The sequence below is a fragment of the Pinus tabuliformis genome, chromosome Q (genome assembly GCF_031772625.1).
Source record: "Pinus tabuliformis cultivar Carrire ecotype Pingquan chromosome Q, CPIR1, whole genome shotgun sequence".
NCBI classification, from domain to species: Eukaryota; Viridiplantae; Streptophyta; class Pinopsida; order Pinales; family Pinaceae; genus Pinus; species Pinus tabuliformis.
The window spans coordinates 823,608,252-823,623,712 of NC_142296.1; the positions used below are offsets into that span (position 1 = coordinate 823,608,252).

At 40.4% G+C, this 15,461-nt stretch overlaps 1 protein-coding gene across 6 annotated transcripts in view; it reads left to right on the forward strand.

The window, feature by feature from the left end:
• The first annotated feature begins 3,901 nt into the window (after positions 1-3,901).
• Positions 3,902-15,461, forward strand: part of LOC149222169 (uncharacterized) — a 351,705-nt gene continuing 340,145 nt past the window's right edge. For 3 of the 6 annotated variants that reach the window (XM_089385286.1, XM_089385284.1, XM_089385288.1), the window contains exon 1: positions 3,902-4,795. In XM_089385286.1, the coding sequence (XP_089241412.1) occupies positions 4,035-4,795 (761 nt within the window). In that variant the 5' untranslated portion in view covers positions 3,902-4,034. The remainder of the gene's footprint in view (positions 4,796-15,461) is intronic. The other 3 variants (XM_089385287.1, XM_089385285.1, XM_089385289.1) reach the window with 1 other exon arrangement.

Sequence of the window (15,461 nt, forward strand, 5' to 3'; positions counted from 1 at the left end):
GTAGTAGGGTGTTTCCACACATTTTTGCACACTTTTGTCTAAAGGAAACAACCTAGAATTTTCGACTTAGGGGCTTAGGAGGAAATTTGACTTCATTTGGTTGCTAGTGGAAGGTGGGGGCCACCCACATGGGAATTCGAACTAGGCCATTTGAATGGCTTGGAGGTAATTCGAAGTGCTGGATGGAGGGAACCACATGAGGCAAGGAAGACCAACAAAGATAAAAGGAGGAGGGAGCTCTCATTTGGATTCATTCTTACACTTTGCAATCAAAATTACTTGACTGTTCGTTCTGCTGTTTAGCTGAGTCAACCGACTGTTAAGCCACAAATATCTCAAGCGGGATATTCAACCTCTACTTAGGGGGACCATCCGTGCCCTCCCTAAAGAGGCAGTTCCATAAGCATTTCAGGAGTTTCGGGAGTGTGTTACAACACTACCATTCAACCACAACATGGAGTGCGTATTTTTGGCTAGTTGGAGAATACGCAGGGGGAGTTTGGAGCTATCAGTGATCAAGCATTTGGCGGGAGAATTAGAGTATTGGAAGTGAAGCAAAGGGCCAACCTTTATTGTGAGTTTTGGAGTCAATAGAGCCAACATCCTAACAATTCGAATTACTAGGCTTGGGGACAGTGCATAGGGCCAGTGCAACAATTTCGTGGAGCTAAGGAGTAGGTGCCATAGGTCGGAAGCACATTCGAGAAGTCAGGGGATTGATAGTAGAGGTCAACCCAACACTTCTAGGAGGATTTACATGCAGATTCCAACACGCCGAGTTTTATAGTCGTAGCTGAAGTTGGGCTCCAAGGGGGTCGAATTTCAAAAGTTTAAACTAGCCAAATTCCTTCGTGGGTTTTTCTAGGTTTTCTGAGAGGAGTCCGTGGTTAAAATTTTAGAATTTTCCGGATGATGTTCGGGCTTGAAATCCTAATTCTTATAATAGGGCGAATTGTTAGTTACCTAGGGAATTCACACCATTTTGTGGGTTCGACTTTGGCTCGGGGATAGGCCAAACCCTTTTTGGGTTTTTGTGGGTTTTGGTTAAGGAGCTTGAAGTCAAATTTGCAACATTTTCTCAGCATCAGAGGTGGAGTTTCTTGCAGCCCTTTCCTGCTAGCAGTGTAGATTTATGGGCAACGCAGAGCATTAGAGGAGAAGTCATTTCCAACATTTGAGATCATTGTATTATCACCTGGGTTTTGTCGCACTTGCCATTGAGGCAAGCCCAGGTTCATTCCTCCATACTATTGTAATTGTTCCATTGATTAATAAAATGGCTTAGTTGGTTCTTACTTTTGGAGTTTTTATGAGCATTTGTTGATTGCTTAAAATTTATGTGCTGCAAAACATTTTTGCTTTGCATATCATTATTTATTTAAGTATGGAACATTACAAAAAGTTAAGCTAGGATCCAAATTTGAGCGAAGATGAAGAATCTAGTCAAAGTTCCAGTCCAAACATGGTTCCATGTAGAAGTCATAGGAAATATATCTGGCCTCTTGTTCATCTGGGCCTTAAGCAAGTGCTGGCCATAGGAAAAGACCTGGATTCCTGGATATCCAAAGCTTGCAGTTTAAGGCTGTGGTCCTACACTCATTCGCATTGGATAAAGTCAAAGTCTTTGGAACTAGAGTTAAAAAGGAATTCGAGCAAAACATGTATTTAGATGATTAGTGATCCATTACACTCAAGGGGACCCATATCCAGATTTGCCAGAACATTTGAAAAGAGGTCTATCGTGTGTTAAGATCCCAATAGCCAAGGAGCCATTGATCTAAGTCTTGTCTAGGTCATCCATACAAGACTTTTAGCAAAATTTAAACATTAAAGTAATTCACCAAGCTTTTATCCTCCATGGGAAGTCAACCTTACCACATTTTGTCAATTTGGTTCAGTGTAAATAAGCGAGAGAAGTTTAGAAGTGAGGTGCGGATTCATTGTAACAAACATGTATGTCTAAGTGAGATCATTTGTGGTTTTTCTATGGTGAGAAGTGTAAATTTAGCCTAAGGTATGAAGTTTATGGAGGATGTGTGATTGCGAAGTGGTCAGAGGATAAAGTGAGAGGATATATGTGAAGCAGAGTTGAAGATATAGAATAGGGAACAATGTGAAGAACAAAAGAGCAATACAAAATAGAGCTAAAGATATAAACAGAAGATTCAGTTAAGCATTTTAAGTTGGTGCCTGTGAATCAATTGAATAGTAGGTTGGTGCCTACAAGCTCGTGAGATAATAAATAAATTCATATATTTGGTGTATTTTTATGTTGTTGATGTGATTGATATAATATATGCATTGAAGTGTTTTAATTGGTTAAGATTGACCATTACATTAATTCACCCCCTCTCCCTTCTCACTGTGTAATCATATTTCCAATAAGCTCTATATTACTTTTAAGTTTTTATTATTTTTTAATTGAGGCGACATGTAAATATTTACAAATAAACATTTATACCACTACAACATCGCTCCCATACTGGAGTATAAAGCACCTCTCGGCACAACCAAGCAAAAGCACCAACAAAAATGACGAAAACAAGAAAAAAAGACAATTCACATAAATGGACCACTCACCTTCAAATTTACCTTTAATGGAGTATATTTTAGAAATTCCATTAGTTAAAAGTTTTTTTTTTTTTTTTTTTTTTTAATGAATAGAAAATATAAACAAGAAAGAACCCAAACGTTTACACATGGCAAATATATTGTATTTCACTTTTGCACATGGCTAAAATATTGTATTTCACTATTGCACATCACTGTAAGGTGGACGAAAAAACCAAACGAAGCTAAAACCCTAGATTGATATAATATATGCATTCAAGTGTTTTAATAAATTAAGATTAGCCATTACAATTCACCCCTAATTAAATGAAATGAAATGAAATTTTAACGTACACGAGACTAGATATAGTCTATGGGACCACTAGCTTCCTTGCTTTTTGTGTTTTGCAATTCAATCCTCTTATTATTCAAATTAATGATGAGCTGACCCAAGCTTCTAACAATCCCCTCACTGAAAAGATAATGCCAAGGGACCGATGTTAACATACTGCTGTAACTATCTCTGGTGTCTCTGAAAGCATCACATTCCAAAATGATATGTTTTTCCAATTCCACTGCCCCAGAAGTGCAAAAAATACACACCCGTTCTTCCCAAGCTTCTTTAGGTCTTTTCCACCGACTAGTTTCGCACCATAGTTGATGCGAATTAGTTCTTGATTGAACAATTAAAATCTTTTCTTTCCATGGATTGCTAGCTCCAATGTACTCTTTTTGTTGGAGATCACAAGTGGGGTTGAATTCTTGAACATATTACTTCTTCTTTCTAACCAACTCTTTTCCCCATATACGTTTACGAAACTTCTCCATAACAAAACTCTTTAAATCCTTGTTATTTGAGAGACATGCATTGAGGCAAAGATTCCATTTTTGCATCTATTTGTTGTTTTGTCTCATCTATGATTTCTTTCTTTCACTCATTTCTTCATTGAAGATAACTTTAGGCCGTCTACCTAACCGTCTCCCATTTGCTCAATTATTTATAGGTACCTTATGAGATGCACCATAACAATTGCTTAGATGAGAGTTGCTCCTATTTCACTCAACATATAGTTTGCTTCCATTTAAAAAAATGAAAACAAGAAAAAAACAATTAACAAAATGATGAAAAAACAATTAGTAAAAAAGAATTATTCACTAACTTTCAAATTAAATTAACCTAACCTAAAAAAACAATGCAAAATGAATTTACGTGTGATGGAACATTTTAGAAATTAACTTAACCTAAAAAAACAATGCAAAATGAATTTACCTATCATGGAACATTTTAGAAATTAACTTAACTTAAAAAAACAATTCAAAATGAATAGAAAATATAAACGAGAAAGAACCCAAACATGACAAAGATATTGTGATATTGTATTTCACTGTTGCACATGGCTGTAAGTTAGACGGAAAAACAGACCGAGCTAAAACGCCAGAGGCTTACAATGATCCTGTAACCATAACTGCCGTTTCAGTGTAAAATGGAAGTTCTAAACTCCTGCCGAGTACTCGGGATCTCCAAGTTTGGAGGATTTTCAAGGGATTGGCTCAATTCCACCACACACACAACCTTCAAATCTGTCCTCGGCCTTAAAACCCCTCGCCACCAATATGTCGCGAGCTCGAAATTTGAGGGTGCTATCAGTTGCCTACCTTCCGAACCCGCGGCCGTCATTACCAAACCGAAGCGAGGCCGGCCAAGGAAGAAAAAAACAGAGTCTAACGAGAAAACTGATTTAAACGCAAGCGAAGTAAACCTTGGGGATAATGTAACGAAAAGCTCCTCTGCAGAAAAGCGTGGCAGGAAAAAGAAGGGGATCGCCTCAGTTGAGGCATTTCTCGACACTTCTCTGCACAATTTGATATCAGAGACGGAGGCCGGTGATTCCATGTTAAACCAAGTTAGTCAAACAGAAAAAGGTCCAACTCCTGCAAATTTCGAGCCTGTAGCTTCGGAAAGCTATAATGATATTCATTTTGATGGCAGTGACGATAAGGAGCCGCAGCTTGCAGTTGTGGAGGAAGAGGACGATGAAGATGTGGAGGATAGGTGGAAGGTCAGGGCCTCCGATTTCTTTAAGGAGCCTTTGATTACAAATGTGGTTGGCGAAGATGGTACCTTAATAGACTGGGAAGGAGAGGCTGATAATTGTATCATTCAGGAAATTTGCAACATGGAGTGGGACGATATGGCCTTTCATCCAACTCCTTTGGTTGTTCTTGTGTTCGAGAGATATACCAGGTATGCTTTCGTTTACCTCTGTTATCTTCGATAAGTAGCATCGTTTTATTGCAATTACTCGATGCTGTCGTTTACCTTTGTTACCATCAAGTACTAGCAACATATACACGCACAGCCCAATATCAATAACCAAATATCAGCCCGCGTGAAGTAAACTATTACAATGCAACACTCGATCTTATAAAACCATAAGACTCTTTGCAGGTCCTAAGGGGCTTGTGTCATGTAGAATCGGCCAAACTCATCTTATCGTCCTCAGATCTCATATGGCAAGCCCAGAAAGCTTATCATGCAACCGCACCCGACATTTTTAGTTTATTTAGAATTCAAGATAGAAGGAGAGAGAGATTGATTTGTTCATGTCTATACATAGAATGTAGTGCACTGCAGTTTAAAAAATGATGTCGTGTACTTTTGGTGTTGAAAGGGACCTCTTGCTCTCTCAAAACTAGCTAATATATATTATTGGCGTTGTCTACAGATTCCACAAATTTGCCTGGTTGGCAGTTTTTTTATCGGAATCTGGTAATTTAAAAAAAAAATTCAGAACGCTGGAGTGTTTGAATCGTTTTTTTGATGGTGGAAATGGACTCAGCACCATCAAAATCTGAGGCACCCAAAATCCTGAAGTTTGACAGCTATAACTCAGATTTTTAAAAATTTTTGCCGGATTTTATCATAATCTTGCCAGAATTTCCATTATTTTCCGGGCTAATTGGTAGGTTTTTTAGACTAAGCTTATATTATCTAGTGTGAATGTGTGCTCCTTAATACAAATGCAGCACACGCAACCATGCAGCGCTAAGAAAGAAAATATGTAGAAAAACCAATAAAAATTGCAAAGGATTTCATTACCCAAATTAGTATTCATTTCACAATGTCTATTACCCCCAATTACAGTTTATAGCTTCTCAAAGTAACAGCAAGATTTATTCCTCCTGTTTAGTTTCTAGATGCTCATGTCCTTTGCCAATCTTTGCTTCTAAGCTCCTATCTTAAATTGCAATTGCCTTTTTACAGAAGGTAATGATCTAGTTTATTAACAATTGTAACTTCAAGAGAAAGCACCGTTTTGATTGGTTGGTCCAAGATACTAGTGAGTTAGTTCAAATGGTCGTGGATCCTAGAATCGTCAAACAATAAATGGGTTGTCAAACAATCAATGGGTCAATTAGCTTCTGACAATTCATCAATTCTTAGTTAGTCACTCAGGTCTATTGGTCAACCTCTTGATTTATCAGTATCTATTTGGAATTGATTAACTTTTAAGCCTCTCCAGTTTGAGGGTGATGGTTCTTTGTGATTTGTTATTAAGACATGGAAACTCCATTCGGAGTAGGTGTTTAATGCCAACTCTTTTGTAGATGGCGTTGGACAAACATTATCATTGTTTGAGGTTGGAACCCTATGTTGAAAATTCTAGGGCAGCTAGATGAAAAGATTTCTCTTACTTTGATAACTGCTTGTGATGTCCTTTTACTTAACTTGATTAGCTTCTTCTTTAACTTGATTATTATTGTGTTTTCTATCATCAAACAACTACTAAACAATGAAGATCAAAGAGACAATAGGACACAAAATGTATGCTGCTAGCCAGGGCCAAAACCTCTTCTCTTGAGAGGAAAACCCACAAGAATTGTTTTCTTCTTATAAAATCTTCGAATGACGAATTCCAAGACCTAAGACCCTTAACAAAGATCTCTCCAAGGCCAAGTCAACCTTTCTCCTTGATGAGCTTTCTTTCCAACAATTTTGACCCCAACAACTTCTTCAGCAACTTCGACCCCAACAATTCCTTCTGCAACTTCAACTCTAGCAGTTTCTTTTGCAACTTTGACCCCAACAATTTCGAATTGCCAAACATCTTTCCAGCAACTTTCCAACAACTCGATTTGCCCAACAAATTTCCAACAACTTGATTTTCCACCAGCAACTTCGACTTGCCCAACAACTTTCCAGCACTTCGACTTGCCCAGTAACTTTAGAAACCCTAACACAGAGAGAGAGAGAGAGAGAGAAATCCAAAAACCTTGATCTTGCTTTTCTTCTTCTTATCCTTGATTTTCGTCATTTTCCAACTTCTTTCTTAAGGAAATCGAACTTGCTTGCTGTGTTTCCAAATGAGGTCGAGTTCCTTCTATATATAGTTTTTCCAAGGGTATGAATTACTTCCTTGAGGTCAACTTGATCTTTCATGTAGGCCGACTTGCTTGAGGCACCATGACAAGGTCTTGGAGGGTCTTTGACTCTAATTTGGCTCAAATAAATTTTTCTTTACAATATGTAAGAGGCCCAAAAGGTTCTTCCATACATGACATTGACTCTTATGACTTGTTGACTCAAAGACAAGCCCTACAAGCACTCAATGGGTGGTTTGTTATTTTTTGGTAGCATCGGAAGTGCTCTAGCCTTGAAATTTGGTGGAGAGGCTAAGGCACATGAGTTCGAAAGAACCCACAAACTGTTTGGTGAAATTCCACCAGGATTGTATTTTATTAAAATAATTAATATTTTTAATGAGGTTCCTAAGTCTAAATTTAGGAAAATTAAAGTATTAATGGGTATTAATCAAAATATGGGTGAGAATGGTCTAGAAGGCGGATCAAGTCATGTTTTAATCTTAACCGTTGATTAGAGACTTAATCTTGGCTGTTGAAGTCTCAACATGAAAAGTATAAGATGGAGGCTTGAGGTTCATTTGGAAACACACACAGAGAGAACAAATTGATCTAGAGTTCGATTTCTAGGGATAGGAAGCTGAGAAATTCGAACTAGGTGATCATTCTGCAGCAGAGGGGCAGTGAGAATTGGGAGAAGCACTTTTCGGAGAATACAAGGCAGAGTGTTAATTTTAGGCAACAATGGTATGTTCTATGCTTTAGAGCAATTTTACTTCAATTTCTTTATGAGCCCAATATCAATTTCAGTTTAGCAATTACATAAACATGTAAGTAAAATGCTGATAGAACATAAACACAAACAGTAGAAGACAAGCCAAGACAAGAGGACACAAGATGTGGCACTAGCCAGGGACAAACCCCAATGTGGGGAAACCTTTTATCAAATCTTCTTTTAATCTTCAATAGTTCAACGAAGAGAGATAGAACAATATACAAATTCTTATAATTTATAATAGCAACAAAAGAGCCCTAACTAGAAAAGTCAACAGGGAAAATTTCTTCCTTAATTCAGCGCAGTCAAACCAGTCAACTTCGACCTCCAACAGCAAGTCTAATTAGCCCAAAACAGTCCGAAAAAGTCCAGTCAAAACTGGTCAACAAAAGTCAACCCTGCGGTCAGCCCTAGTACAGTAAACGTTGGTCAAACAGAAGGTCAGATTGCCTGGGTTCTTGTGCCTAGATCTGTGGCCTGCTAGGATAGAATTCCTCCACCCAAAATCGCACAAAAACAGGTCAATGCTTGGTCAACGCAGCCCAAAAACAACCTCTGAAATTTTCGGTCAACCTTGGTCAATGCTAAAATAGAAAATGACTGTCCTTTCCTTTGCACGTGTGGAGAGAGAATTTGTCTAGAAATCCGTACCCAATCAGATGAAGAGAGAGAGAGTTGTGTGTCCAAATGAGGAGGAGGCATCATGTATTTATAGGCAAATGTTGAGGATGAATAGATGTGACTGTTGGGCTTCTGGGCCTACATGAGTTTGCTGGCCGAACTTGACAATTTGTCCATAATATAAATAAATTCATATCTTCATTTGTACATGTCAGAATCGGATGATATTTAGATCAATCCTACACCTCTCGGAGAGAGGAATCCAAGAAAAATATTAGCTGTCATAAATAAGATGACCCATGTGGAGTTTGGCCCTAGTTGCCAATTTTAACACTCCCTCTCAACTAGGGAGAACTCCACCTGTTAATCCATCTGCCAATTTGTACTATCTCTGCCATTAATGCACTGCTCTGCACTGCTCTGCTCTGTTGAACTATGAAGAAGAAGTGATCCAGAATGTATCATACCCAATCAAAAGAGAGTGTCTCATACCACTCTTACTGACCTGAAGTCAGTCCCAATCAAAAGAGAGTGTCTCATACCACTCTTACTGACCCGAAGTCAGTTCCAATCTGTTAAAATTGGAAACTAGGGCCAAATTCCATGTGGATCATCTTATTTATGGCAGCTGATATTTTTCTTGGATTCCTCTCTTTGAGAGGTGTAAGATTGATCTAAAGATCATCCGATTCTGACATGTATTTATGGAGATATGAATTTATTTGTATTATTTGACAATTTGTCAAGGTCGGCCAGCATGCAAATTACCCCAGCTCAACCTCAACGTGGCATTATAAATAGAGGATGCCTCAAGTCATTTGTTACACACATCCTTTGCACGTGTGGAGAGAGAAGTTGGTTAGAAATCCGTACCCAATCAGATGAAGAGAGAGAGAGAGAGAGAGAGAGAGAGAGAGAGATGTGTGAAGATGAGTGTGTCCAAATGAGAAGGAGGCATCATGTATTTATAGGCAAATGTTGAGGATGAATAGACGTGACTGTTTGGCTTCTGGGCCTACATGAGTTTGCTGGCCGAACTTGACAATTTGTCCATAATATAAATAAATTCATATCTTCCTTTGTACATGTCAGAATCGGATGATCTTTAGATCAATCCTACACCTCTCGTAGAGAGGAATCCAAGAAAAATATTAGCTGTCATAAATAAGATGACCCATGTGGAGTTTGGCCCTAGTTGCCAATTTAACACTCCCTCTCAACTAGGGAGAACTCCACCTGCTAATCCATCTACCAATCTGTACTATCTCTGCCATCAATGCACTGCTATGCTCTGTTGAACAATGAAGAAGAAGAAGTGATCTAGAATGTATCATACCATTCTCTACTAACCCGAAGTCAGTCCCAATCAAAAGAGAGTGTCTCATACGACTCTTACTGACTCGAAGTCAGTTCCAATCTGTTAAAATTGGAAACTAGGGCCAAACTCCATGTGGATCATCTTATTTATGGCAACCGATATTTTTCTTGGATTCCTCTCTTTGAGAGGTGTAGGATTGATCTAAACATCATCCGATTCCGACATGTATTTATAGAGATATGAATTTATTTGTATTATTTGACAATTTGTCAAGGTCGGCCAGCATGCAAATTACCCCAGCTCAACCTCAACGTTGCATTATAAATAGAGGATGCCTCAAGTCATTTGTTACACACATCTCACTTGATCTCTCTCTCTCCACATGTTTTGGGTTTGTCTTCTCTCAAGGAAGACGTGTTAAATTTGGACAACTAGGTCCAAACTCCATGTTTTGATGCTCAGATTAAGAGGCTAATATTTTTGTTGGATTCCTCTTTCTGAGAGGTGTAAAATCCATATAAAAATAGTCTTAATTCGATGAGCAGAACTTATATTTTGAATTTATTATTCTTAATAAATTATATGTGCAAAGGTCAGCCAGTTTTGTAATGTAGGCTCACATGCCCAACAGATGTGTCACACACCCTCATTGATGGATATATATATACAGGAAAAGTTGGAGAGAATTTGATCACAAAAACAACTCACATCTTCCTCTCTCATCCTAAAAAGTACGAGCTACCTGGAGGACGAATTTCAGCCACACGTGGGAAGGACGAAGAGGATTTTTCTGCTGCTAGGGTTTCGCAGAAGTTTGACCAGCGTTGACTTTGGTCAACGCTTGGTCCAAACAAGCTGAAAACTTGTGGGAGGTTCGATTTTTGAAGGCCATACTACCTGGCACAAAAAATCGAGGTCAAAGGGTTGACCGTTTTGCTGCTGCGTTGACTTTTAGCTTGTTGCTCCTGCGTTGACTTTTTAGGACAGCGTTGACTTTTGTAGAACTGACTTGGGTTGACTCATCTACTGGTTGGAGGGTTGTTGTGACACATGCTGGGCTGGCTGACCAAAGGAGACTTTGCTGGTTGAAGCATCCTGTTGACCGCCGAAACAAACACATACATTTTTCTTGTTTCTGATTTGTCTTCTGTAAGATCTGCTTATATGTTCTATCTGCATTTTGCTTATCTACTTGTATGATTGCTGTGAGAAAAGTGAAATTGCTCTTAGCATAGAACATCTACAAAACTTTACATGGTATCAGAGCTGAGGTGAAGACAAACTCTATCTATAGCAATCATCATCAAAGGAAATGGATTCCTCTAAGCTTGAATTCAGGGAGAATGACAAGCTGACTGGAAGTGATGACTTCCATGCCTGGAAGATGTTATTAGATCTCAAATTAGAAGATCATGATCTCCTAGATCATGTGACAGGGAAGATTCAAGAACCTCCATCAAATGCCTCTGCTGCTGTTAAACACAAGTATAAGAAGGGAGAAATCAGAGCAAAACTGCTGATCAGGGAATCCATAAATAAGAGTCTGGTTGCCTACATATCTGAACTAGGCACATCCAAGGAGATGTATGACAAACTGATACTTATGTTCCGAGTAAACAATGTGAACCAAGTGCTATTCCTCAAGAACAAGTTGAAGAATATGAAGAAGGGCCGAGACGAGTCTATTCAAACTTTCTTTATGAAGTTGACCGAAACCAGGAACAATCTGCTAGCTATTGGGGAGACAATAGCTGATCGTGAGATGGTTCTCACTACACTTGGAGGACTTCCATATGAATGGCAAGTATTCACAACTACCATTCTCAACAATAATACCATCCCTAACTTTGATGAGCTTTTGTCTAGATGTATGCAAGAAGAAACAAGGATGAAGGAATTTGATAATGAAAGAAATGCTGCCTATGTTGCTCATTCCCGAAAGAAGAACTCTGGTGGTTCCAAGGACAAAGGAAGGACTAAGACTCAAAAGAAGAAGGGTAAATGTTTCACCTGCCATAGGACTGGACACTATGCTAGAGAATGCCCCTTCCAGAAGAATTCTCCCGACAGTGACGACAACAACAACAACCGAAGGAATGGGAATCAAAGAAATGACAAATCCAAAGGAAAGAGGAAGGCTCACTTTGAAGGAAACCATCCACCTTCTAAAAGGACCAGAAATACCAGTTATGAGGAGTCTAATGTTGTTGATAAAAGAAATTAGTATATTCTAATATCTGCTCTCTCAGCTGCATCTCCGCCCGACACTATGGATGTCTGGCTAATCGATAGTGGTGCCTCAAGACACATCACCGGATTCAAGGAAGCACTTTCTGACATGGTTGAAAGGGATACTAATCTAGAAATTACCCTTGGGGATAATGCCACTTATCCTGTGAAAGGGACCGGGACTGTGACCCTCCACTTGTCTCAAGGACAAGTCCTCCATCTACAAGATGTACTCTATGTACCCAAATTGAAGAAGAACCTTGTGTCTGTATCTGCCATGGAAGACAAAGGATTCAATGTAACTTTCTCTGATGGAAAGGTACTCATGTGGAAGAAGAGCTTCAAGGAAGCTATCTCAATTGGTTTTAGAGTTGGTACACTCTACCAGGTTGGAGGGAGTCCGTTGGGAGCTATGACTTGTGATACTATCCGTCAAATCGAACTATGGCACCGAAGATTTGGACACCTTCATTACAAGGCTCTTCCCGAAGCAAGGAAGGTGGTGACAGGGATGCTTGATTTTGGAAATAATCATAAAGGTGTATGTAAGGGCTGTGCTGAAGGAAAACATACAAGGGGACCTTTCCCCTCAAGTGTCACAAAGACATCTGAGATATTGCAACTGGTCCATTCTGATCTTTCCGATATGTTGCCTGTAACATCCCTGGGGGGATGTTCTTACTATATGACATTTACTGATGACTTCTCTCGCAAAACCTGGATATACTTCTTGAAGAAGAAGGATGAGGCTTTCATGTGGTTCCGTACCTTCAAAGCCTTGGTGGAAAATATGACCGGAAAGAAGATCAAGATTTTGAGGACTGACAATGGCACTGAATATGAGTCAAATGAGTTCAAAGACTTTTGCAGAGAAGCTGGCATTAAGAGGGAGACTACCACTGCATATACTCCTGAGCAGAATGGTGTTGCTGAACGCAAGAATAGGACTATTGTGGAAGCTGCCCGTGCCATGCTATGTGACCAGGGTCTTCCAAAGTTTCTGTGGGGAGAAGCTGCAAATACTGCTGTGTACATTCAAAACCGATGCCCTCATTCCGCTTTGGACTCCAAAACTCCCGAAGAGGTTTTCTCTGGTAAGAAACCTGATGTCTCACATTTTAGAATTTTTGGATGTCCTGTCTATTTTCATGTGCCGAAAGAAAAGAGAAGCTGGACGCCACTGGGAAGAAAGGAATGTTTGTGGGCTACAGTGAGACTTCTAAGGCATATAGAGTCTATGTACCTGGTCAAAGGGAAGTAGAGATAAGCCATGATGTCACTTTTGACGAAGATGCTTCCCTGAAGAAAGTAGTAGATCTTCCTAGATCTGAAGAAAACCATGAAGAAAGACCTGGAAATCTGGAAGAACCCCAGGATGAGACTATGCCTGATGTTGAAGAGCCAATGGACCCTATTGATCCTTCCCCTTCTCTAGGAAAGAGGCCATCATGGCTCAGGGACACCCTCGAAGATGCTGAGGGTCATGTTGCCCCAAGGGGAACATTCCGAGAAAGCAAGAAGCCGTGTAGATACCAAGGGTATCTAGCTGCCATGAGTACTATTATACAATCTGAACCTGGATCTTTTGAAGAAGCCATCAAGCATCAAGTCTGGAAGGATGCTATGCATGAAGAATATGAGGCTATTATGAAGAATGATGTCTGGGATGTGGTCCCGAGACCGAAGGACAAATCTGTTGTCACCGCTAAATGGCTCTACAAGATTAAACATGGATCTGATGGGAGTGCTGAAAAGTTTAAGGCAAGATTTGTTGCCCGTGGCTTCTCTCAAAAGGAAGGAATTGACTATGACGATATATTTGCACCTGTGGCTCGATATACCACCATCCGATCCATCATAGCCCTTGCTGCTACGCAAGGATGGAGTCTTCATCAGATGGATGTCAAGACTGCTTTTCTGCATGGTGCAATAAAGGAAGAGGTGTATGTAGAACAACCTCTGGGATTTGAAGTTCAAGATCGAGACACTTATGTCTGCAGGTTGAAGAAAGCCCTCTATGGGTTAAAGCAAGCACCCAGAGCTTGGTATGAGAGGATGGATAGTTACTTGATGAAGCTGGGCTTCACTCGAAGCAATGCTGATCCAAACCTTTACTTTAAGGTTGAGGAAGGAAAGCCTCTCATTCTAGTGCTGTATGTGGACGACCTCTTCCTGACAGGTGATGACCCTCTCATTCATCAATGTAAGAGGGAGCTTGCTGCTGAGTTCGAGATGAAAGACCTAGGACTGATGCACTATTTCCTAGGCCTGGAGGTCTGGCAGAGACCTGGAGAGATTTTCCTTTCTCAAGGAAAGTATATTGTGAAGCTTCTGGAAAGATTTGGGATGGTGGACTGTAAGTCCGTGTCGACACCAATGGAACTCAACTTTAAGAAGTTGAGTGGCAGCGCTGCAGGGCCTATCTTGGCCAATCCTACTGAGTATCGTCAACTCATAGGAGCTTTGATGTTCTTAGTGAACACCCGTCCGGACATATGTTTTGCAGTGAATACTTTGAGTCAACAGATGGTTGAGCCTCATCATTTTCACTGGGTTGGTGCCAAGAATCTTTTGAGATATCTTCGGGGCACGATAAACCATGGGCTGAGATACACTGCCGGGAGTGTGATACTCCGGGGATATACTGATGCCGATTGGGCTGGCAGTGTGGTGGATCGTAAGAGCACATCTGGATGCTGTTTCAATCTTGGTTCTGCTTCGATCTCATGGATGAGCAGGAAGCAGAAGTCGGTGGCTTTGAGCACCGCGGAGGCCGAATACATTGCTGCTAGTATGGCCTGTTGTGAAGCAGTTTGGTTGAGGAAGCTCTTTAGTGAGCTGTTCCAACATGTGCTAGATACCACTGTAATACTCTGTGATAATCAGAGTGGGATTCGTATGACTGAGAATCCTGTGTTCCACGACCGATCCAAGCATATTGATATCAGGTACCACTTTATCCGGGATATGGTACAGCGAGGCGCCGTAAGGCTCGATCATATAGGAACTGATGAGCAGGTCGCGGATATTCTCACTAAGCCCCTGGGGAAGGTCAAGTTCCTAACCTTCCGTGAGAGTCTTGGTGTCGTGGAAAGACCCTATGATGTGGGTCCTGTTGGACAATGAGCTCTGGGAGCTCTGGGGGGCTTTGGGGATAGCTTCTCGGAGCTATAAGCACTCATAATGCTTCTGCCCCACCCTTGTGATTATTGAGCTGGTTCGCCACTCATTTAATCTGTGCCCCGTATGCATCCTACCCATTGAGTTCAGGGCTCATGGGAAGTACCTCTCATTTGGCCAATGAGGTGTGGAAAAGCTAGAGACTATTAGCAAAGACTGATGGACGCATCAGAGATTGCCGTACTCTCTATCTAGGATGGCATGGTCCAACCACTTGATCTGAGATCAAGATTTGTGAGGTCTGGGACCTCTAGATTGATTATGTCAGTCGGGGAATGATGTCTTTGTGACTGACCCACTTCTGTTCTGAAATAAAGAAGCCAGCAAAGCAAGTTTCGGCGGGATGACTCACGATGTTAATTGCACTAATAGATGGAGTTCTCCCTAGTTGAGAGGGAGTGTTAAATTTGGACAACTAGGTCCAAA